This window comes from Balaenoptera borealis, assembly GCF_965194805.1.
Source record: "Balaenoptera borealis genome assembly, chromosome: 16".
Taxonomy (NCBI): domain Eukaryota; kingdom Metazoa; phylum Chordata; class Mammalia; order Artiodactyla; family Balaenopteridae; genus Balaenoptera; species Balaenoptera borealis.
Window position 1 is genome coordinate 83,126,468 of NC_138872.1, and position 20,645 is coordinate 83,147,112.

The 20,645-nt window shown below is 52.8% G+C and overlaps 1 protein-coding gene across 4 annotated transcripts; it reads left to right on the forward strand.

Moving 5' to 3' along the window:
- Positions 1-1,284: 1,284 nt before the first annotated feature.
- On the forward strand, positions 1,285-18,556 carry TMEM130 (transmembrane protein 130). Of its 4 annotated transcripts, none has more exons than XM_082360337.1 (8): positions 1,285-1,611; positions 7,319-7,624; positions 9,177-9,336; positions 12,133-12,299; positions 13,049-13,133; positions 14,359-14,561; positions 16,546-16,658; positions 17,128-18,556. In XM_082360337.1, exons 1-8 carry the CDS (start codon positions 1,527-1,529, stop codon positions 17,314-17,316), a joined length of 1,308 nt encoding a protein of 435 aa, XP_082216463.1. In that variant the 5' UTR covers positions 1,285-1,526; the 3' UTR covers positions 17,317-18,556. The 4 variants fall into 4 exon arrangements, with proteins under 4 accessions (XP_082216463.1, XP_082216465.1, XP_082216464.1 ...); XM_082360339.1 differs by having other exon boundaries at positions 1,286-1,611; positions 17,164-18,556; XM_082360338.1 differs by lacking the exon at positions 1,285-1,611 and adding an exon at positions 1,754-2,896.
- Positions 18,557-20,645: the final 2,089 nt, after the last annotated feature.

Consider the following 20,645-nt stretch of genomic DNA (forward strand, 5'->3'; position numbering starts at 1 on the left):
ATTTGAAACTCAATTTATAATCTTAATCTACTATTTTCTTCTCAAGCACAATTTTCTTCTCAATTCCTGATGGACAAGTGAAACTCTCCCAAGCCCTTAAGCAATTCTAATGATGACAGCCAACACTGATTGAGTACTTACTATGTCCAAGCACTGTTCTATGTGTCACATCATTTCATCCTTACCACGGTCTCATGGGGCATTATTATTATCTTAAAGAAAAGTGAACTGAGGCACCAGGAGAGTTATGTGACTTTCTCAAGGTCACACAACTCTCAGAATCCAAAGTCTCCTGGTTCCTAGCCCTGGTATGTGTCCCCACAATGGTGACTGATGCCACCAGGGAGTGGCCAGTACTTTTAACTTTCCTAAGGGGACTCACTCAAATCTGTTCCCCCCTCCATCACAGTGAGATGGCAATGGGGCCAGTGGGGCCCGTTCTCAGGGGACCCCACAGCTGTCCCAGAAGTTCCTTCACTCCCACGCAGCCCGTCCTGCAATTGTGGTCCCATCAGTGCCGGCCAGGCGAGAGGAGCCATCCAACACCCGCTCTGGGTGGGCTCCCTTGCCAAGGATAAAGTAGAGGCAGAGCTGGGACCAGGATCCAGGCTGCCGGTGTCCAGTCTTTAAGGTCAGCTAGGCCGGCCACCTTCTCGGAGAAAAGACACGCTCTGTTCCGTTATGGCAGATGGAAGCGCCTTCTGAGGCCAGGGAGTGTCCAAGGAGCAGCCTGGTCACTCCTTATCTTGGTTGTCTGAGTGTCCCAAGGCCCTCAGCGACAGCGTTGTCGCTGTGGGCCCAGGTATGAGCACAAGCCCCATTTTACAGCAGGTGCAGAGAGGGTAAACTGAGGAATGGCATCAGTCCCAGCGCCTGCACCTGGGCACCTGCACCCAAGCCCTTCTCTCCGGAGGGACACCAGACGTTCCTAGGCCCACTGCCCAGCGCCTTGCACACAGTAGGTGCTACACTTTTCTTGAATGAAGAGCCGCATCTCCAAGCCGTGTGCGTCATGAGGGGAGAAGCCACCTGGAGAAAGAGCCCAAAAGGGCCTGCTCGGGGCTTCACAGCGGTGCGCGCTCCTCTAGGGACGCTGAGTCAGAGCCGGCGGGCGCGGGCACAGACGCAGGGAGGGGAGGGGGCGCAGACTGGAGGAACGGGGACAGGGGAGGGGAAGGGAGGGGTCGAGGGGAGAGGAGGGGCGCGGCGAGGGGAGGGAGGGAGGGGGAGCAGATTGGAGAAGCGGAGACCGGGGAGGAGAGGGGAGGATCGTGGGGAGAGGCGGCGTGCGGCGGAGTGAGGGAGGGTGCGGGGAGGGGGCGCGGTGCGGCTGACGTGGGTCGGGGTCGGCGCGGCGGGCTGTGGCCGGCGGCGGCGCGCAGAGACACGGAGATCCGAGGCGAGGACGAGCCGGCGCCGCGCCCGCACCTCCCCGCACAGCCCGTGCCGCGCGCCCCACGAGCTGCAGCCGCCGAAGCCGAATCGAGCCGCGTCCCCTCTGCGCTCCAGCCGCTCCCAGCGCCGCCATGGCCCCGGCCCTCTGGCCGCGCCTCGGCCGCATCCTCTGGCTGGCCTGCCTCCTGCCCTTGGCCCCGGCTAGGGTGGCTGCAGGTAAGGCGCTGCGCGAGCCGGCCGCTCGCCCTCCCCGAGCCGCAGCGCGCCCGGGGCCTCGGGGCGGTCCCGGGCGGGCGGCCTCGCCGGGAGCCGGGGCTGCGGAGGTGGCGCCGTGCGCCCTGCGCGCACCTCCCTCCTCCCCGGAGGCCGCGAGCTGCGGAGGGGAGCACGGCCTGCCGGGCGCCGCGCAGCCCTCTCCTCTGTCCCTTCTCCCCTCTCCCCTGAAGTCACCGGCACTTGAGGGGGGCTCCCCGCGCCCTCGTTCCCGCTGCCACCTCCAGATCGGCCTTGCCCTAGGGACCGCGCGGTGGCCGGCGCATCCATCCCGATGTTTGGAAACCTCGCAGCCGCTGGAGGTGGGGGAGGACGCTGAGGGGAGTCTGGGAATGCTCGGGGTCGGTCGTCTCGCCACAGCCCCCAGGGAGCGCGGCCAGGTTGCCCGCGGAGCAGCGTTTTTGCCTTAAAATGTGGCCTTATCCAGAGAGGCTTTCTACCCTGCTTGTGTTGACTTAGGGGAGTATGCGATTTTAGCGCCCAAGAGGCCGATCTGCCATTTCCTCTCGGGGAATGATTTCCAAAATGGACCCGGAGCTGGTTCCGCTGGGTCCTACCCGGTGTCCCCCGGGTCGTGCTTCTAACATCCCCACCTCCTCACCGCCCGAAGGCCAACGCCCACTTTTCTGCCCCATTTTGGCGACAAAAAAGGACCCAGGGTGGAGAGTTTTAAGGGGACAGTTGGGACGTGGGCAGCTATTGGGTGGGTGTTAAATATTATCCAATATTTTCATTACCCCACCTCCACCTTAAAAGAATGGCAGACAGAAGAAGAGATCTAACGCAAACTTGTGAAATAAAAGCCACAAGGTAAAATAAAAAACCTGCATGTTAAGGATGAATTAAGGGAATTTTGTGGGAATTGGCTTGGTCAGGAGCATCTGCTTGCCCCTGGAAATGGGGTCTCCTGTCCATTAGGTTTACATGTGTCCAGAAGTTATCAACGCGGCCTAAATTGCCAAAAAAAAAAAAAAGGTGGGGAGGGTTAGTTCTTTGGAAGTCATGTGTGGTTCCCAGCCTGGCCTATTGCACCCATGATACAGTCCAAATAGCTGGGAATGGGGTTGGGGAAAACCCACAGGAGCAAAAGAGAGATTCAGAAGCTCCTTCCACCTTTCCCGGGTCTGGGTCAGCCTGCACGACATGCTTCCTACACCAGGGGTTGAAGTCAGAAGTCCGTGCCCTGGACCGTTCATTAATTCCAGGTTGTGTTGTCCAGACTTCAGAGGTACCTTGGGAAGTGTTTTGGGCTGTGTACATGTGCGGTGAGAAAAGGCTGATGTAGCCCTTTTCTAGACTGTTCTGGGGCCCTACGGGCTGTGTGGTCAGGGAGAATGTGCATGCTCCAGGTGGAAGCCCTGGGAGTTCGTCCACGGGTCAAGCTTTGTGGCTGCTGTCACTTCACTTTTTGCTTCCGCCCTTTCAGCTCTGGGTCACTGGGGCACCTGTGTGGTCACTGGGGCGCCTGTGGCACCCGTAAGCCCCTGACTGGGCTGTTCTGTACTCCAAGGCCATGTCATCTGGGCTCCCAAACTTGGAAAGATGGATTTGCATGGGTAGGTAACCAAACCTGGGCTTGGTTCCTTCAGCCACAGGTGGCAAAGCCTTCCCGGTCCATTTCAGCCTGGATGTTCTGGACGCTCTCTAGGCCCTGAGGACGAGGGGCAGCATCAGCCGGGGGCTGTGAAATACCTGCTTTTTAAAAACAAGCCTGAGAAAAGTGCCCTTGGAGCCTCTGGCGTGTGGACAGGTCGGGATGGGGGGGCGCTCCCAGGAGCTGGGCCAGTGTCTGCTGCAACGTTGGCTGTAGCCACAGCCCCTCCCCACCCCCACCCCATCCCGCCTCCTGGCTGAGCTGGCTGCGCTCCTGATTCTGTTCCCCTGGCAACGGATCTGCGTCGTGCTGACATGCGCCTGTCTTGCTGCAGACGCTGGATGGCCATTAGCATGCAGCTGAATGTCCCTGCCACCTGCCAGCCTCACTCCGGCCCACGCTCCTTTCCTGGGGGGTGTGGGCAGGAGCAAGAGGGGGAAGGGAGGAGATGGCCTCTCCTCTAAGCACCTCTTTCTGCAGCAGCCTGGCCAAATGCTGCCTCCCAGCCAGCGGGACTCATCCTAGGGCAATGCAGATTGCTGTGTGGTCCCAGGCAGTAGCATTAGTCCCTGGGGACCTCTGGGGACTCGGGTCCTTCAATGTAAAATACACACTGTGTTTTCTTGGAGAAACTTCTGTGTCTGGAATTCTCTCTTTGGGATTAAGGTGCTGCAGGTCCCTTTTGCAATGCTAGCCCAAATGACTTTATAATCCAAAATATGGCCCCAAGGAAAGGGATTCAGAACAGGGAATGTGTAACGTGGGTGAGCGGAAAGGCTGGAGCCAGAGTCCCCAGTGGGGGCGGGCAACATCGCTGCAAGGCAAATGGGGTGCAGCTGAGGACACACTCGCTCACCTCCCGGTTTTGCTGAGTCCAGCAGGTCTCTCGTGAGCCCCCAAAGAGCAGGGAGCACATCCTGTACTTCTGGGTCCCCCCAGCAGCTGTGGGTTGGGGCTCAGTCCATAGCACTTGGGTGAAGAGTTTCCTGGGGCATTGCCATGTGGCCTGGTCCCTCTGCCACACTCTTCTCTCCCGGTGCCCCTCCACAGCACAGTGTTGAACCCCTACTATGTGCCAAGCACCTGGCTAGGCTTGGGGGAGATGGGGATGACCCCTGCCCTGCCCTCAAGGAGCTTGCAGTGCAGTGGGGGAGATGAGAAAACCTTTATCCCAACCCAGGGTTGTGACAACTGTGTGCATAGGCTGTTGGGAGAGTGCCGAGGAGGCGGGGTGGGGGGGGTGTTAGGGAGGGCTTCCTGGAAGAGGTTATATCCACAGACAGATAGGTGAAGAAGAGCAGTGGGGACAGTGTGTGCAAAGGCCCTGAGGCTAGGAAGGACAGAGCATGTTGGGGGGAACTGCAGGTGTTAAAGGGTTAAAGCTACAGCATGGATGTGCTAAGATGTGAATGTGGTCTCCCTCCACCCCAAGGCTGGCCCATGATCAGATTAACCGTGCAGGAAGCTGCCTGTTGGGGTGGCTGAAAGTAGGGCAGGACTGGAGGCCAAGGGTCACATTCAGGATGTATCGGTAATCCATCCGGATGGGGCTGAATGCTACCTTAAGCAATGCTGGTAGTAATGGAGAGGGAGAATTAGAGTGGCAGAGGCCCGGGGATTGATTCTTGGGACAGCTGGTCCTCTGACCCGACAGAGAATGATAGGTGAAGAGAAGGGCAGGTTTGGGAGGGGAGAAATCCAGGGGGTCTAGAGCACCACTGGCCAACAGAATTTTAGATGATGAAGGAAATGATCTATATCGGTGCTATCCGGGAGAGCTATGGCTATTGAGCACTTGAAATGTGGCTCTAGTGCAATGGAGGGACTGGAATGTTAGTATTATACATTGAAGTGATTAACTATGATTAATTTATATTTAATTGCGTGTGGTTAGTAGCCACTGTATTATTGCTCAGTAGAAATGAAGTCTGTGTTACTGGGTTCCATCAGCATTTAGGAGGTACTGGAAGCCAAGGGAGGGGGTGTATGTTGCCGGGAAGTGGGGTGGGAGGGAGTAAAATGAGCAGAGGGGGGCTTGTGGGCCCTCCTCCCTTCCTTCTGCATCACCTCTTCTGCCCAGGTGTGCACTGTTAGACATTCTCTAACCTCAGGCCCTTCAGAAGTCTCACCTGAAAAAGAAAATTACAAATCACAGGAAAATAGTTACCAAGACGTGCAGTAGTGCTATTGACAAGAGTGAAGGGTTCTGGGAATTAAGATATACCTGCTTGAGGGATTATCATGCACATACTGAAGTTCACATTAGTGCCACTGCAGACATCCTTTTGATGTGTTGTCAGGTAGAAATAAAGTAATTCAAAATTGTGTGCAGAGGCTGATTCTGACTGAATTTAAAACTTCCGTGCATGAAAAAGAGCTGGAGGACAGCAATATGATAGCAGCTGTTGTCTTTGGGGGGTAAGGTAATAGGACACTTCTAATATTCTTTATGCATATGTATTATGTTTACAATGGAAACAAATCTGATTTTTAAAATCTTAACCTTGTGAGTATGATAAAATCTGCAGCTATCTAAAGCAGGTGAAAAATAATGACTTAGGAAAATGCCTATGATACAGAATTGAAAAAACAGCAACAGCAATGGAATATATAATCTCAGAGTAAGCATCATTTAAAAGAATAGTAGGAAATGCCCCAATATAGTAAGTGGTTGTTACTAATTATTAAAAAAAATTTTTTTTAATTTTATACCTTTCTCTATTTTCAGATTACAATTAGTCTTACCTTCAATGTGTTGGTCAGATGGGGAGTGTTATTTAAAAGGCCTCTTATTTGGTCTCCATTCCATGTGCTCCAGGCCCTATTCTCCGCTTGCAACCTAGAAAACTAATCCCTGGGGCTTCCCTGGTGGCGCAGTGGTTGAGAATCTGCCTGCCAATGCAGGGGACACGGGTTCGAGCCCTGGTCTGGGAGGATCCCACATGCCGCGGAGCGACTAAGCCCATGAGCCACAATTGCTGAGCCTGCGCGTCTGGAGCCTGTGCTCCGCAACGGGAGAGGCCACGATAGTGAGAGGCCTGCGCACCGTGATGAAGAGTGGCCCCCACTTGCCGCAACTAGAGAAAGCCCTCGCGCAGAAACGAGGACCCAACACAGCCATAAATAAATAAACAAATAAAATTTAAAAAAAAAAAAAAAAGAAAACTAATTCCTGGGTTCCCTGTAAGAGCTGCATCCCCAGTATTTCAGCTCAGGTTCCCCAAGGAGTTGACCCAGCTGGAATCACAAAGCTCCAGCGTTGGCCCCTGCAGGAATCCTGGAGGTTCCCTAGAGCAGTGTAGTCCAGTGGAACTTTCTGTGATAATGAAGATCTGTATCCACAGTGTCCACTATGGTGACCCTCGGCTACACGTGGCTGGCCCTTGAAATGCGCCAGTGCAACCAAGAAAGTGGGTTTTAAGTTTGTTTCACTTTAACTGACGCTCAAGGAGCCACACGTGGCTAGTGGCTACCATATTGGACAGCTCAGATCTAGAAGCTCTCACTTTACAGATTTACAAACTGAGACCAAAGAGAAGGGGGCTTGGCTTGGATCACAATGGCCCTTCCTCCCAAGGCTGGCGTACCACCATCAAGGTATTAGGCCTTAACGGGGTCCAGACTCAGCTTTGTGTTTCCAACTGGAATTTTGTTTCACATGTAAAGGTTAGTCCAAAAGAGTGGGCGACGGGGGGCACTTCTTGGCATCAGCTGCGGTGGTTCCTCCTGTGACATGCACTGGCCGTCATTTTCACAGCTAAGACGCCGGGCCAGGTCAGCATACACATGCTCTGTAACGCCCTGCTTGGCTGGCATGAAAAAATAAAACAAACTGGAGACACGGGAAAGGGCGTGGGATTTGGAGTCAGTTGGGCCTGGGTTTGAATCCCAGCTGGGCAATGAACTAATCGTATGACCCTTGGGCGGGTCACTTGACCTGCCTGGCCCCCAATTTCTCCACCTGTAAGAGACTCACAGAAGCCGGCCCAGAGGGTGGCGGTGGGTTTCCTGGCCACGCCCCTTCGTGAAACGCGGCCTTTGGTTCTGGGTTCCTAGGCCTGTATGAACTTCACCTCACCACCGATGGCCCTGCCACCACGGGGGCAGAGGTGACCATCACGGCCAGCCTGGTGGCTGATGACAATGGCAGCCTGGTCCTGCCCGCCAGCACCCGCCTTTACCGCTTCCGCTGGATTCACACCCCACTGCTGCTCACGGGGAAGACAGATGAGGCTTTCAGCTCCACCATCCGCGTCGTGGGGAACGTGCCCGGGGACTTCCCGGTCTCCGTCTGGGTCACCGCCGCCGACTGCGGGATGTGCCAGCCTGTGGCCAGGAGTCTCCTCGTCCTCCCCATTACAGGTGAGGACCTTTCCTACTTGATTTGTCTTCAGACTCTCGGTGCAGAGAAAACATCCAGCCTGGCTGGTAATCACATAAATGCAGTTTAGACCCATGGTTCCTTCGCAGCTGTCAGTTGAGTTAACAAAGGATCAGAAAACGGTAATGTGCACTGCTGGCAGGGCTGTGCTGAAATGGACACTTAAAGAACATATTGCTACTCGGGTGTAAATTAATACAACCCTTTGGAGAGCAGCTGATACATATGTATCAATGGTTATAAATTATTTTAGTCTTTGGCCTGTTCTTTCTCATTCTCTCTCACTCTCTCTCCCTCTCTCCTTCTCTCTCACTCTCTCTCTCTCTCTCCTTCTCTCTTTCTCTCTCTCTCTCCCCCTCCTCCTCCCTTCCTTCCTCCCTCCCTCCCTCCCCTCCCTTCTCTCTCTTTCCAAGAAGTCCCTGCTTTCTTGGAGTTTACAGTCTATTAAAGAACTTACCTTCAGGAAATAAACCTCCATTTGGGTAATGGTTTATGCACGAAGATGTTCATCACAGTTTTTATAATAACAGAAGAAAATAGAAACAAGCTAAGTATGCAACCATAAGGGGACTGGTTAAGTATACTGATATAATTTGTATAATGAATACTAATGACGTTTACAAAGAGTTTGTTGTAGCCTGGGGGAGTACTCATGGTTGTAAAATTTTAAAAATCAAAACAAAATTCTATAACCAATTTGATCAACTGTGTTTAACATGTGTATACCTTAAATATGTATACACGTATACTTTGCAGTTCTTCAAAACATCAACAATGCTTGTGTTTGCGTGATAGGCAGTTTCTTTTCATTCCACTTTTCAGCAATTTCCAAATGAGCTTTATTGAGCACACCTCACTTTCTGCTTAAAGAATCAGCTTTTAATTTTTTTTTTTTAGAGGAGGCAGCACGGAATGGTGTTCCTCACCCAGCTCCGCACGTGGGGTGTGGACCTGCGGTCAGTAGAACACCCAGCCCCGCACGTGGGGTGTGGACCTGCGGTCAGTAGAACACCCAGCCCAGCACGTGGGGTGTGGACCTGCGGTCAGTAGAACACCCAGCCCCGCACGTGGGGTGTGGACCTGCGGTCAGTAGAACACCCAGCCCCGCACGTGGGCTGTGGACCTGCGGTCAGTAGAACACCCAGCCCAGCACGTGGGCTGTGGACCTGCGGTCAGTAGAACTGCTCCTTTTTTCTAGGCTCATCTAATACTTTGAAATATTTCCCAAGAGTTGCTTTCAAAGCCTGTGCATTTCCTTCTGGTCCTGGGCATCTTTTGTGCCAGAAAGTTCAGGGTCCTGGTGAAAGGGGTGCAGGAGCAGAGCTATGCATGTAACACATGAAGTGAGTCTTCACCAGCGTCCACGGAGGGGACACATGCCTCTGTGTTCGGTGACCTGCAGGGTCCCCTCTTGCCACCACCTGGCTGTGACAGCCAGGAGGTCGGGTGGGGGAGAGGCTGCCCTGCCAACTGGCACGTGGCTCTGCCCTCCTCCACTTCAGTGGACTCACCCTCCCGTGGTCTCTGTCCCAGAGTTCCTCGTGGGGAACCTCGTTGTCACCCAGAACACCTCCCTGCCCTGGCCCAGCTCCTACCTCACCAAGACAGTCCTTAAAGTTTCCTTCCTCCTCCACGACCCCAGCAACTTCTTCAAGACCGCCTCGTTTCTCTACAGCTGGGACTTCGGAGACGGGTATGTCCTTACCCCCCTTGATGCCCCAAAGTCTTGGCTCATGGCTGGTGGCCCTGTCGTCCCAGGCGGAGTGCCCTGTACTCTCCCATCTTCACCTGCTCACTCTCTCTCACTCCAAACATGCCTTGTACACCTGCTCTGTGCCAAGCTCGGGGTCCACGGGGACCAGTGTGAGCCAGTCATGGGACCTGCCTTCAAGGTGCCTGCAACCTAGTAGAGGGGTCATTGGTGCCCAAAACAGTCCTTTAAGGCAGGTCAAGGTAGGTAGGATTTTTCTCTGTTTGACTCTGGAGGGACCTGGCCAGCCAATGACACACGCTATTATACTCCCATGGTAGAATTCAGGTGTTCCAGCTTCATTCTCCTAACACCTCCTCTCCAGACAAGCCAATTAGGGGAGGCAGGTCGGGAAGTGGGGGTCGGTCAGGCATATCTGGAAATGGGCAAGATCCTGTGTGAAGGAAACTACAGAGCTACTGAGAAGTAGCAAAGATCTGTTTTTTTTAAATTTGTTTCATTGAAGTATAGTTAATTTACAATGTTGTGTTAATTTCTGCTGTACAGCAAAGTGATTCAGCTACGTACATATATACATATATATATTCTTTTTCATATTCTTTTCCATTATGGTTTATCACAGGATACTGAATATAGTTCCCTGTGCTATACAGTAGGACCTTGTTGTTTATCCATTCTATATATAATAGTTTGCATCTGCTAATCCCAAACTCCCAATCCATCCCTCTCCCACCCACAGAAGTAGAAAAGATTTGAGTAACTGGGTATGTACACCATGTTTGGGATGGTGAGTCTTAATATTGTAAAGATGTCCGTTTCCCCCCAGTTATTCTTTAAGTTTAATGCAAACCCAATAAAAATCCCAATAAGAATAATTATTGGAACATGACAAAGATTTTACAGTTCATCTAAATTTTGTGTATAAATATACAGTTTTACACATATGTGCACATACATATATACATATACGTCACATATACACATAATGTATATACATACATATATACATACTTGTATACAAATACACATATACGCTTATATATATATGTATATATATGGTTTTATAACGTAAAGAATATTTGTCTCAAACCAGGGGACAGCCTCCATATTTATTAGGGGCATTTATTTTCACGTTAAAGAAAGTTATATTCACTATTTCTTTCTCCTTTTTTTTTTCTTTGGCTGTGCTGCAGCCTGCAGGATCTTAGTTCCCTGATCAGGGATCGAACCCAGGCCCTTGGCAGTGAAAACGCGGAGTCCCAACCACTGGACCACCAGGGAATTCCCTATTCACGATTTCTATTGCAATTGAACATTTTTGACTAGGTGATGAAATAAAATAAGAAAAAGAAATGAAATATAAATGTTGTAAAGGAGGAGACAAAAGTCATTGTACACAGATGACAGTACTGTTTACCTGGAAAACACAAAAGACTCAACTGAAAAATCTTAGAACTAAAAAGATTTTAGTAATGTGGCTGGTTACAAAACAAAGATTCTTAGCTTCTCCATATAATGGCAGTCGAAAAAATCTTTCATAATATTTATAAAAACGGAGAGAATAAACTTAGCCTAAAATTGTAGGATTTATGTGAATAAAATCACAGATTGTACTGAGAACCTTAAAAAGACTTGAAAAATGATGAGAGAATTTCTCAATATTGTAAGAAGAAAGAGAAATGATCAGAAAAGCAGAATGATGATGAATGGTGATCGGGAAAGGGGCTAGAAATACATACATAAACGTATTTAGAAAGCTGCAAATAATTTTCAGCAAGAAAAGGCAGCTCAATGGAACAGAATAGAAAAAGCAGAAAAAAACACTAAGTTTATATATACATGTAGTGTATGATAACAATGTTATTTCCAGCCAGTGCATAAGGATAGATTGTTTGATAAATGATACTAGGGTAGCTGGTTAACTGTTTGGGAGAAAAATAATCTAATCCCTAACAAAAGCTATTCCAGATAGATTTAAAATAGTAAACATAATGAACCAGGACTAGATTGGAATGTAGATGATCCCCTGAGATTGGATAGTTTGGCAGTGGGGAAGGCATCTCTGTAAATAAAAGGCAGAAACTAGAATGGAAAAAATGCTAAATTTGGCATCATCAGATTTAAAATTTGAAATGAAAGAAGTAAATCAAACCAAAAGATAAAGGTTAAACTGGGAGAAAATATTTGGAAGATATGTAATAGGTAAAGGTTTGATAAACTTCATATATAAAGAGCATCAACAAATCAACAAAAATATTTTATTGTTACTAGAATTCCTTTTGAAGTGATTCAGGTAATTGTAGGGAAAAAGCATGATGTTACACACTAATATGTTATATCATAACCTGTGATGGAGGTATGACTCTTCCTGTTTTTCAGATGAGAAAAGTTAAGGCTTAGAGTTAGGTAGATAGGAAATCTGGAGCTGAGATTTAAAGCCAGGTGTGTCTTAACTCCAAAGTTCATACTTCTCCCCTCCCCAGATTGTCCTTGTCTAACACGCAGCCTTTCCCAGTTTCCTGGCTCGGGGTGCAGAGCACTTCCTGGCAAGTGACAGGCACCTGTTGCCAGGAGTTCTCCTACCTGTAACTTACAAATACAAAGACAACCAGCAGCCACTCTACCAGGTACAGCTGACCTCATGCCCTGGCTGGCTCTGGGGACTGATGCTGGGATGACGTTTTTGCTTGCAAGGCATTGGTCTGAATGTGTCACTGTACAACCACTCTAAGAGGGCACGTGAGTCACTTCTGTCCTCTCCTCCCTGTCACCTTATAGCACCCAGATGGTGACCAAAGACGCTACGGTCTATTATAACTATTCCATCGTTGGATCCTTCACTGTCAAGGTCAAGGTCGTGGCGGAGTGGGAGCAGGTAACACCGGATGTTGGGAAGGGCTTTCTGCAGAAGACGGGTGACTTCTCTGCCTCGCTGAAGCTGCAGGGTGAGTCTCTGAGGGTTGGTGTGGGTTGAGCGTTTGGCCCATCAGGGAGCCCTGGGTACCACTCCTTCCAGGGCTGGGTCACTTGCAGATCAGAGTGGCTCCAACTGGGCACTGGGCTGAGCTCGGATGCACAGCCTCTCTTCTGTTCCCCTGGCAGCCCTCTGAGCGGGTCTGTCATTCCCCGCTTCCAAGGGGGCACTGCAGGCCATGGAGGAGGTCAGGCGGCCACCAGGTGGCAGAGCCCAGACACTGCTGTGATTTGGTAAATCCCCATCACTCCTCGTTCCCGGCTACATCTGCCTCCCGTCAAGGACCGTCCTGTCGGGGCTGGGACAGCCTCAGTCGGCTGCACAGGGAGGGAACAGCCAGACTTCCCTCTCCCGGCTTTGGCAAGAGGGGGTGCTGGGACAGCTGCAGCAGATTTCTTGGTCGTGCTAATGGGGTGCTGCTTCCCCCACCCCGCACACGGCACAGATGATGCGGGGAGGAGGTGGTACCCTAAGTCAGCCCCAGGTCCTGCTCACCAGGGCCCTGCTTGCTTCCTCCGGCTCCGTCACTCTAAGCTGGCTCCAGTACCTGCTGCTGACAGGGATGTGGGACCCGGGTATGCCCTGGATGTGACCTGTGACCTGCCCTTGGGGAGGGCCAAGAGGAGGACGGGGTGGTGGTCACACAGCCTCGGGACTCCGCGAGCCCTGATACAGCTGTCGTCAGCCACCAGATATAATGAGGTCTTCTCTGCCTTTCAGAAACCCTTCGAGGCATCCAGGTCTTGGGGCCTACCCTAATTCAGACCTTCCAAAAGATGATAGTGACCTTGAACTTCCTGGGGAGGTGAGTGAAGCCCAGAGCACACTGCACATGACCTGTGGTCCTGCCCATACTCCCCCTCAGAGGCTCCTGAGCTTGCTCCATCCCTGAGGGGCCCCAAGTTAAGGAGCTCACGGAGGGATGATGCCACCCTTGACTGTGCCATGGGAGAGTCACGGGCATGGCTGCATTCTCAGGGTCCAGCGGAGGGAGCACTGGCCTTTTGGGGCTGTCTGCAACATGGGCATCAAGGCAAAGGCAGGTGAGGGACCACTCCTGTGAAAAGACTTCCGTATGTGACTTGGGCCTGCTTTTCAGCCCCCTGGAATGCAGGCCATCTTGGGTAGAACCTGGCTCAGCTCCTGCCAAGAACACCATCAGGCTGAGTTTGTAGTAAGTGATGAGATGGGGAGATGCTGGGTGTGTTCTCCCCACAAGGGAGCCCCTCTCTGGGGCCACTGGGATGGACGGGGCTGCAGAAAAATAGTGGTCAGGGCCCAGCCCTCCAAGGACTCTAGTGGGGAAGACCAACCCCGCCCAATCCCCCGACAAGGGGAGACGTCAGGGGGAAATAAGGCTAGACCGGGAGGGGTCAAAGCAGCCAAGGAAGGAGGAGGACAAGCCAAGGGGCTGGAGGTGGCTCCGGAAGCTTTCAGGGGGCTTTGGAGATAAGAGCTCAGTACTTAGAGAGCAGAAAGGGAAACTACTTGTGCTTGGTAGACCTGATCATTGAAGTGGCATGAGTGTGTGTTTTATTCTGGTCTAGGTCGTGTGAGATAGGAATGCTCACTTGGAATTCTTTATATGGACCTGCATTTTCCAGATTCTGAGCCTGTGCTGTGGCAGGTGGATAGCTTGGAATGCCCTCACCCCTTCAAACCTGTCAAAAGCCAACTCATCCTTTTAGGGCCTACCCAAATGCCACCTCCTTAAGGAAGCCTTCCCTGACTTCCTCGTTAAGAACACGCTCCTCCGCCCCCTGTGCTTCCACAGCGCACCAAGTGTGTCACTGGGGCACTCATTCTGCCTCCTCCAGCAGTCTGTGCACGTCCCTGTTTGCCTCACTGACCCCCTCGGAGTCCCGAGCCATCTCTTATGTACCGTTGTGTTCCCTGGAGGCCAGAGAAGCTGGGTGTTCTGTCCCGGAAAGGACACTGAAGTTCATGACTGCCTGGGCTTTCTTGGACTTAGTCTATGCTCACACTCCTTGCTGAGCCATCGCTAAAAAAATGCCCCCATTTCCCTGCAGCCCCCCTCTGAACGTGTGCTGGCGTCTTAAGCCCGAGTGCCTCCCGCTGGGGGAAGGGGAATGCCACCCTGTGTCAGTGGGCAGCACGGCTTACAACCTGACCCACATCTTCAGGGATCCTGGGGACTACTGCTTCAGCATCCAGGCCGAGAACATTATCAGCAAGACGCATCAGTACCACAAGATCCAGGTGTGGCCCTCCAGTAAGTGACACTTCGCCCCTGCTCCTACAAAGGCAGCAAAAACCAGTCAACCCTGCCACCACCGCCAGTGTGCTGCCACCAGCCAGCTCCCCCGACAGCCATCAACAACCAGTCCCAGCAACACTAGCATCGTCAATAACCCTACTGTCCCCAACCAACACCACTGACTGACCACCCACAGCACTAGCACCAAACTCTGTAGTGCCATCAACAACTGCTCTGGCCCCCACTACCAGAACCCCTCAGTTCCGCCACCACCACCCTCCACACCAACACCACTAGCAGTAACAACAGACAGCTCAGCTACTGCCAGCTAACTTGCCCAGCACCACTGCCACCATCACCACATGCTACAGACAGTTCTTCTAGCATCTTCAAGAGCCAGAGACGGCACTGCCATTGCGACCACCCTTACCACCATCAGCACTGCCGTTAACACCCCTGCCACCAGCCCCTGCGCCGACCATTTGGACCAACACCATCCACACCGTGCTGCCCCAACTTCAGCTCTCTTGTTGCCACCACCACTGACAGTGGTCAGTGTCCCTCCATACGTTAAGCACTGCCACACTTGTCCCCAACACGAACCCTCCCTCCTTCACTGCTGTCACCGCCACCCCATCACCTCCATCCAGGCGCTGTTGCTGCCACTAAAACAAGCATCGCCAACGGTGACTGTGCTGGACTCACAGGGCTGTTGTGAGTCTCCCAGGGAGGGTGAGCAGCTCAGAAAGTGTGCAGTACAGTCTCTCTCGTTCATAAGGGTGCCCAACCATCACCCCTGGAATACCCTTTCCCGAACACATCATGAGGTCCCGCCACGGGCTTACAGCCACAGGATTGGCTGATGCCAGCATCAGGTCCTACCCTTCATTTCCGGGGGGGGGGGCCTGTTCTGTGACCCCAGAAAAGAACTTTCTTATGTAGAGGAAAAAGTAGGATCCCAGAACCCTAGGGATGGTCTTTCAGATGCCCAGCCAGGTTCCATGCCATACAGAACAAAAGGGGACACCCTGCCAACTGCACTCATCCCCAAGGTTGGCCCTGGAAGTGCACCAGGTGCTGTCACTGCCCCCTCCAGTCTTTCCAGTCCCTCTGAGACCCTGAGCAGACACCACTCTCCGCTCCTGGCCCCGGCTGATGTTGTGGGCCAGGCAGACTCTGTGACCTGTTGACATCATCGGCGGCCTTGGGCCCCACCTCCCCCAATATCTCCTGGGCACTGAGTGTCCGGGATCCCCCTGAATTCTACAGAGAAAGACAACACTGCAGGTAATCAATGCCGCCTTTTCTTGGGAGACAGATCCTCATGGCGTATGGTGGTGGCTCTACCAGGAGGAGGGTGGGGGAGGAGTGAGAAGGAACCCACACTGGCTGATCGCCTGCCTTGCACCTGCCTCACCTGGTTGCATTCCCGTGGCAGCCTTGTGGGTCAGTATTGCCATCAGGTCACTGGTCAGAACGAGGATTTGAACCCAAGACCCCCTGGGCTCTTCCTGCTCTGCCATGCTGCTTCTTGGTAACAGGATAAGGGAGTGAGCCCAGAGCTGCCAGAGGTCACAGGGCTGTTTGGGTGTCCTCACAACTTGGGCTTCCCTTCCCCAGTGCAAGTCACCCAAGAGAGACCAAGGGGGAAGCTGCTAGGTCTTTCATGGCATAGGCTCGGAAGTTGTACATCATCACTCTGTCTTATGCTGCTCATTGGGAGCAAGTCACTATAAGTCCAGCCCACACTCTGGTGGGAAATTTGGTTGCACCCCTTGAAAGTCACTATCAAGTAAAACTTTAAAACCCTCACATACCCCAGCTTGGTTTTTGTGAAATCCTGGATTTGCCTATTGGTGTTGCCTAGTTGGGATGCGTGAACACAAGGAGGAAAAAAGCTCTGGTGGGCTTTGTTCTCTCCCCTGTGTCGTCTCCTCCTGAAGGCTAGTCTTCGGCACCAACTACCCAGGCTCGTGACTTCACCCTGTCTCACTCCCAGGCATCCAGCCTGCTGTCTTTGCTTTCCCGTGTGCCACACTTATCACCATGATGCTGGCCTTCATCATGTACATGACCCTGCGGAATGCCGCTCATCAGAAGGACATGGTGGAGGTGGGTGCTTGGTGGGGTGGGGGCTGGACTCCTGGGCCCTGACAGGAGAGGATATGCGGAGAGGGCAGGGGGGCCAGACCAGGGAGCCTGGAGGTGGTCTGGATGTCAGAGCAAGGCCCTGAGGCTGGGGGGGATGTGCCCAAGAGGCATCCATAGATGGGGCCCGATTGATGATTTAGCTGCTTGCCAATGTGACTTACCTCCTTCTACGCTCGCCCTTTGCTTGGCAGCCGTGCCCGTGAGCTGGTAAGGGAGAGGGCAACCGAAAGCAGGAAAGACCCAGAGAGCAGAAAAGCCAAAGGCACAGGGAAGCGCTGCGTGGCTCCAGAAAGGTGTTTCTGTGCACGCTGCCAGCAGGCAGCTGAGCTCGTTGAGGCCACCTAGCCAGGCAGCTGAGCTCGTAAGGCCACCTAATGGGACTCCCAGTGGGTGGGCGGGTGATTGACCAGTGGGGTTTTGTTCACCATAGGTGGCTGATTTTGACTTTTCCCCCATGTCTGACAAGAACCCGGAGCCGCCCACTGGGGTCAGGTGCTGCTGCCAGATGTGCTGTGGGCCCTTCTTGCTGGAGACGCCATCCGAGTACCTGGAAGTTGTCCGCGAGAACCACGGGCTGCTGCCGCCCCTCTACAAGTCTGTCAAAACTTACACAGTGTGAGCGCCACCCCCCGACCCGGTTTCAGCGTTAACTGACTGCTGACTGGGAGTTGCGGGCAGGGGCGGGCAGGGCGGTGCACGCCGCCCAGCAGGAGGGGTTCATGTGTGCAGGGCCGTCCGCCCTGGACGGCCATCCATTTGTACGGTCCAGCTGCCTCCACAAGCCCCCTTCCATCACAGCCCCTAGCCATCCATCCATCCATCTATACAGTTGTAAGCCCCTCTCAGTCAGTCCCACTCCTTGCCTTTGAAGAGGCCGCAAGCGGGACTGCAACAGCAGACGTGGTCCTTGTTCTCGCCGAGGTGTGCCTGGCAACTCCTCGTCCACTCCTCCCCTATTGGCACATTTGCTGTCTATCTGGGGTTCACAGTTCCCTCCCCCAGGCAGCCCTGCCCAGGTCAGAGAGCTGGAAGGAAGGTCACAAACGGATAATTTAAGGCTACATCACAAAAGGTCATACATACAGAGACAAGCGTGCACACACGTCACACAGACATTTCAGATGATTTCCTCTGTATCAATTAGTTGGTTGCTGGGATGTACCCTGAAGTCAGCACTAAAATGAAATCTGACCTTTCCCACATGGCCCTGACAGCTCCTGGGCCTGGCTCCTCCCTTTGTGCGCTGTCCCTGTGGCGACTGGGTCCCTTTCTAAGGACACCCTGTTCCCTCTCTGCTTGCTGGGGGTTGGGTGGGGGCAGGGCTAATGCTTTGTGAGTGCAAAGTGCTTTATAAATAGCACCTTCTTTTATTGAGTCCATGTTAAACTTTCATTGAGGAAAAGGCTTTGCAGCAAAAGAAGAGTCAAGCCACGGGGACTTGGGGACTTGGGTACCCGGAGGGGGAAGGGGACAGTGTTCTTGCCCCCCCGAGCTGCTCCCAGGGTGGCCTTGAGAAGGAAGAGGCAGGACTGGATGGAACCCGGGGTGGGGGACCAGCCCACTCCTCTTTCTTTGTTGGCCCAGCAGCCTGGGGGAGGCAGAGGATGTGCAGAGAGTGTGTTATGGGTGCAGAGGGAGACCACGATTAGGCCCCCATCGAACTGCGCAGGATTAGGGAGCAACCTGGGCCTGCCTGGCGAGGGGAGGCAGGGCCGTGGGGGCTGAGCTTTGTTGCTGTAATCGTTTGCTCTCAGACTTTGTGCTGAAAACAGCATTCCCACTGTTGTGCAGCTCATACTCATGAAATACTGCCATTATTGCCGAATAAAGCTTGTGTGCTCTGAGTATAGCCAAGCATAGGCCAGGTGGCCAGAGTCTCTTTCTTTTCCGTGCATGGATGTTCGGGCCTTGCAAGCAGCAAGAGCGCTTCTTGGATGCAGCAGGACGTCCCCGTCGTGTTCTCTGGCAAGTGCACTGGACGGAGCCGCTGGCTACGACCTCAGGTCTGGGTCAGTGGTTTGGACCAGTGGTTCTCAAACTGCCTCTTAGGCTGCATCACAGACAATCTGGCTCCTGAGGGCCTCCCGGAAGTGGGTCCAGGCGCCCCAGGTGACTCCAATGTGCAGCCAAGTCTGAGACTCTGGGGTGGACTCTTGATCAGAGGGGGTGTAGGGCACACCTGGGAACTTGGAAATGCAGATCCCTGGGCCCCGTGCCACCCGTGAATCAGCTCCCGGGGAGGGGGCAGCCCTGGTGCCTCAAGTGTGAGAACCTCCCATCGCCAGCAGGGCTCCTTGAACTTGGACGTGATGAGAATCACCGGAGGTCTTGTTAAATGACATATTTTCATGCAGGGTGTCTGGAAGGGGCCCTGGGATTCTGCATTTCTAACAAGGTTCCGGATGCTGCTGGTCCCAGGACCTCACTTCGAGTTGCAAAGCTCTGAGTCTACACCCTTCCTGAGCTCTTTTTCTTCTATAAGAGGTTCAGGATTTTTTCTTAATTGCCTCTGCTCTCCTGTCGCCCCCACCACCCAGCACCCAGTGGGTGTGCCCCAAGATTTGAGGAGCTGGACATAGGTGTGCATAGACCCTGACCCCACCCCTGCTGTGCCACCCTGGAGGCCCCACTTTCAATGAGCAAAGTCATTTAGGGAACTTTCCTGGACTTCAGCATCGCTGGCACGTGGGGTGGGTACTGCCACACACACCTTTCCTCTGGTCGCCCACCCAGGGGTCAGCTATGTCATGGTTCAGGGCGGGAAGGAACGTGGGTGTAGCAGGGCACCCTCATGCCCTGGATAACTGGTTAGAGGATCAAATGAAACCTTGAGTTACTTTAAAGTATTCTTAATAGACAAGGACAGAAATCATTTTAGAACCACTTCCTGCCGGCAGAATACACAGCTCCCCATCTCCGCATGCCTTCAAGAGAACCAGGATAAAAAAATCTCAACTCACCCAGAGGAATTTAGAAGGGGTGTTTCATGCTGTCAAGGGAGCTACATCTCTGCAAAAATGGGGGTAATCAGGTGTTTGTCTCACAGAAGTTAAAAAAATTAAAAAAAAAACAAATTGTCAGCCACATTTAAGAGGTTGGGTAGAAAGAACCCTTGGGATAAAAAAACCCCCCAAAAACCTGGGAGCTGGAGAGGGAGGCTCACTTTGCCAAGCAGACGCACCAGCTGCAATGCAATTCAGCAGAATATTTGACTTGCAAAACGTGGGAGCACGCAGGCTGCTGGGCCGTTGGCTGGGTCAGGCACTTCAGGCTCCCTCCTAACCCCGGGCAAGGACACCTTCCAGGGCCGTGCTCACTGATTTGCTAGGCTGTCTGGAACGTTCCTCTGGAGGATTGCAGGAGGTTTCCAGAGCTGTAGCCCAGGTGAGGAACCTGTGGGGAACTCACTGTATTTCCTTACCAGCCCCTGGTCACTGGCCCATTCCAGGCCTGTAGCAGCGAGTGTCCAGCTCTGTCCAGCACAGCTACATCTCACCTGAGCGTCCTTATAAGCACTGTCATGATTCTCATTAGCCTGCCCCACACCCACACCCCAGGCCCAGATGGCAGGAGGGCTGGGCAGCTGCTCCCACCAGCCTACAGTTCCAGGCGGGACCAGATTGTTGCCGATGAGAGGCTGTGGGTTCCCATGACCACAGGGTGTCAGGAGCAGAATCAATTGAATGTATTTTTGCCGGTACCTGATAAGAGCCATGTTTTCCTTTAAGAAGCCCATCACCCTGGACAGACTCGGGTGTTTTGGAAGGGTTCTGAGGGTTTAAGCCTGATAGGATTAAAGTGGGTGTCCAAGGAAACCTACATGAACTCACCTATACTGGGTTGAATGGTGACTCCCCCTAAATTCATGTCCACCCAGAACATGTGAATGGGACCTTATGTGGAAATAGTCTTTACAGATGTGATCAAATTAAGATGAGGTCATACTGG

Coding starts and splice junctions, on each gene's coding strand:
- TMEM130 (XM_082360337.1), top strand. CDS start 1,527: ATGGCCCCGGCCCTCTGGCCGCGCCTCGGCCGCATCCTCTGGCTGGCC. Junction 14,562..16,545: donor GATCCAGGTGTGGCCCTCCA/GTAAGTGACACT, acceptor TCTCACTCCCAG/GCATCCAGCCTGCTGTCTTT. Junction 16,659..17,127: donor ATCAGAAGGACATGGTGGAG/GTGGGTGCTTGG, acceptor TGTTCACCATAG/GTGGCTGATTTTGACTTTTC.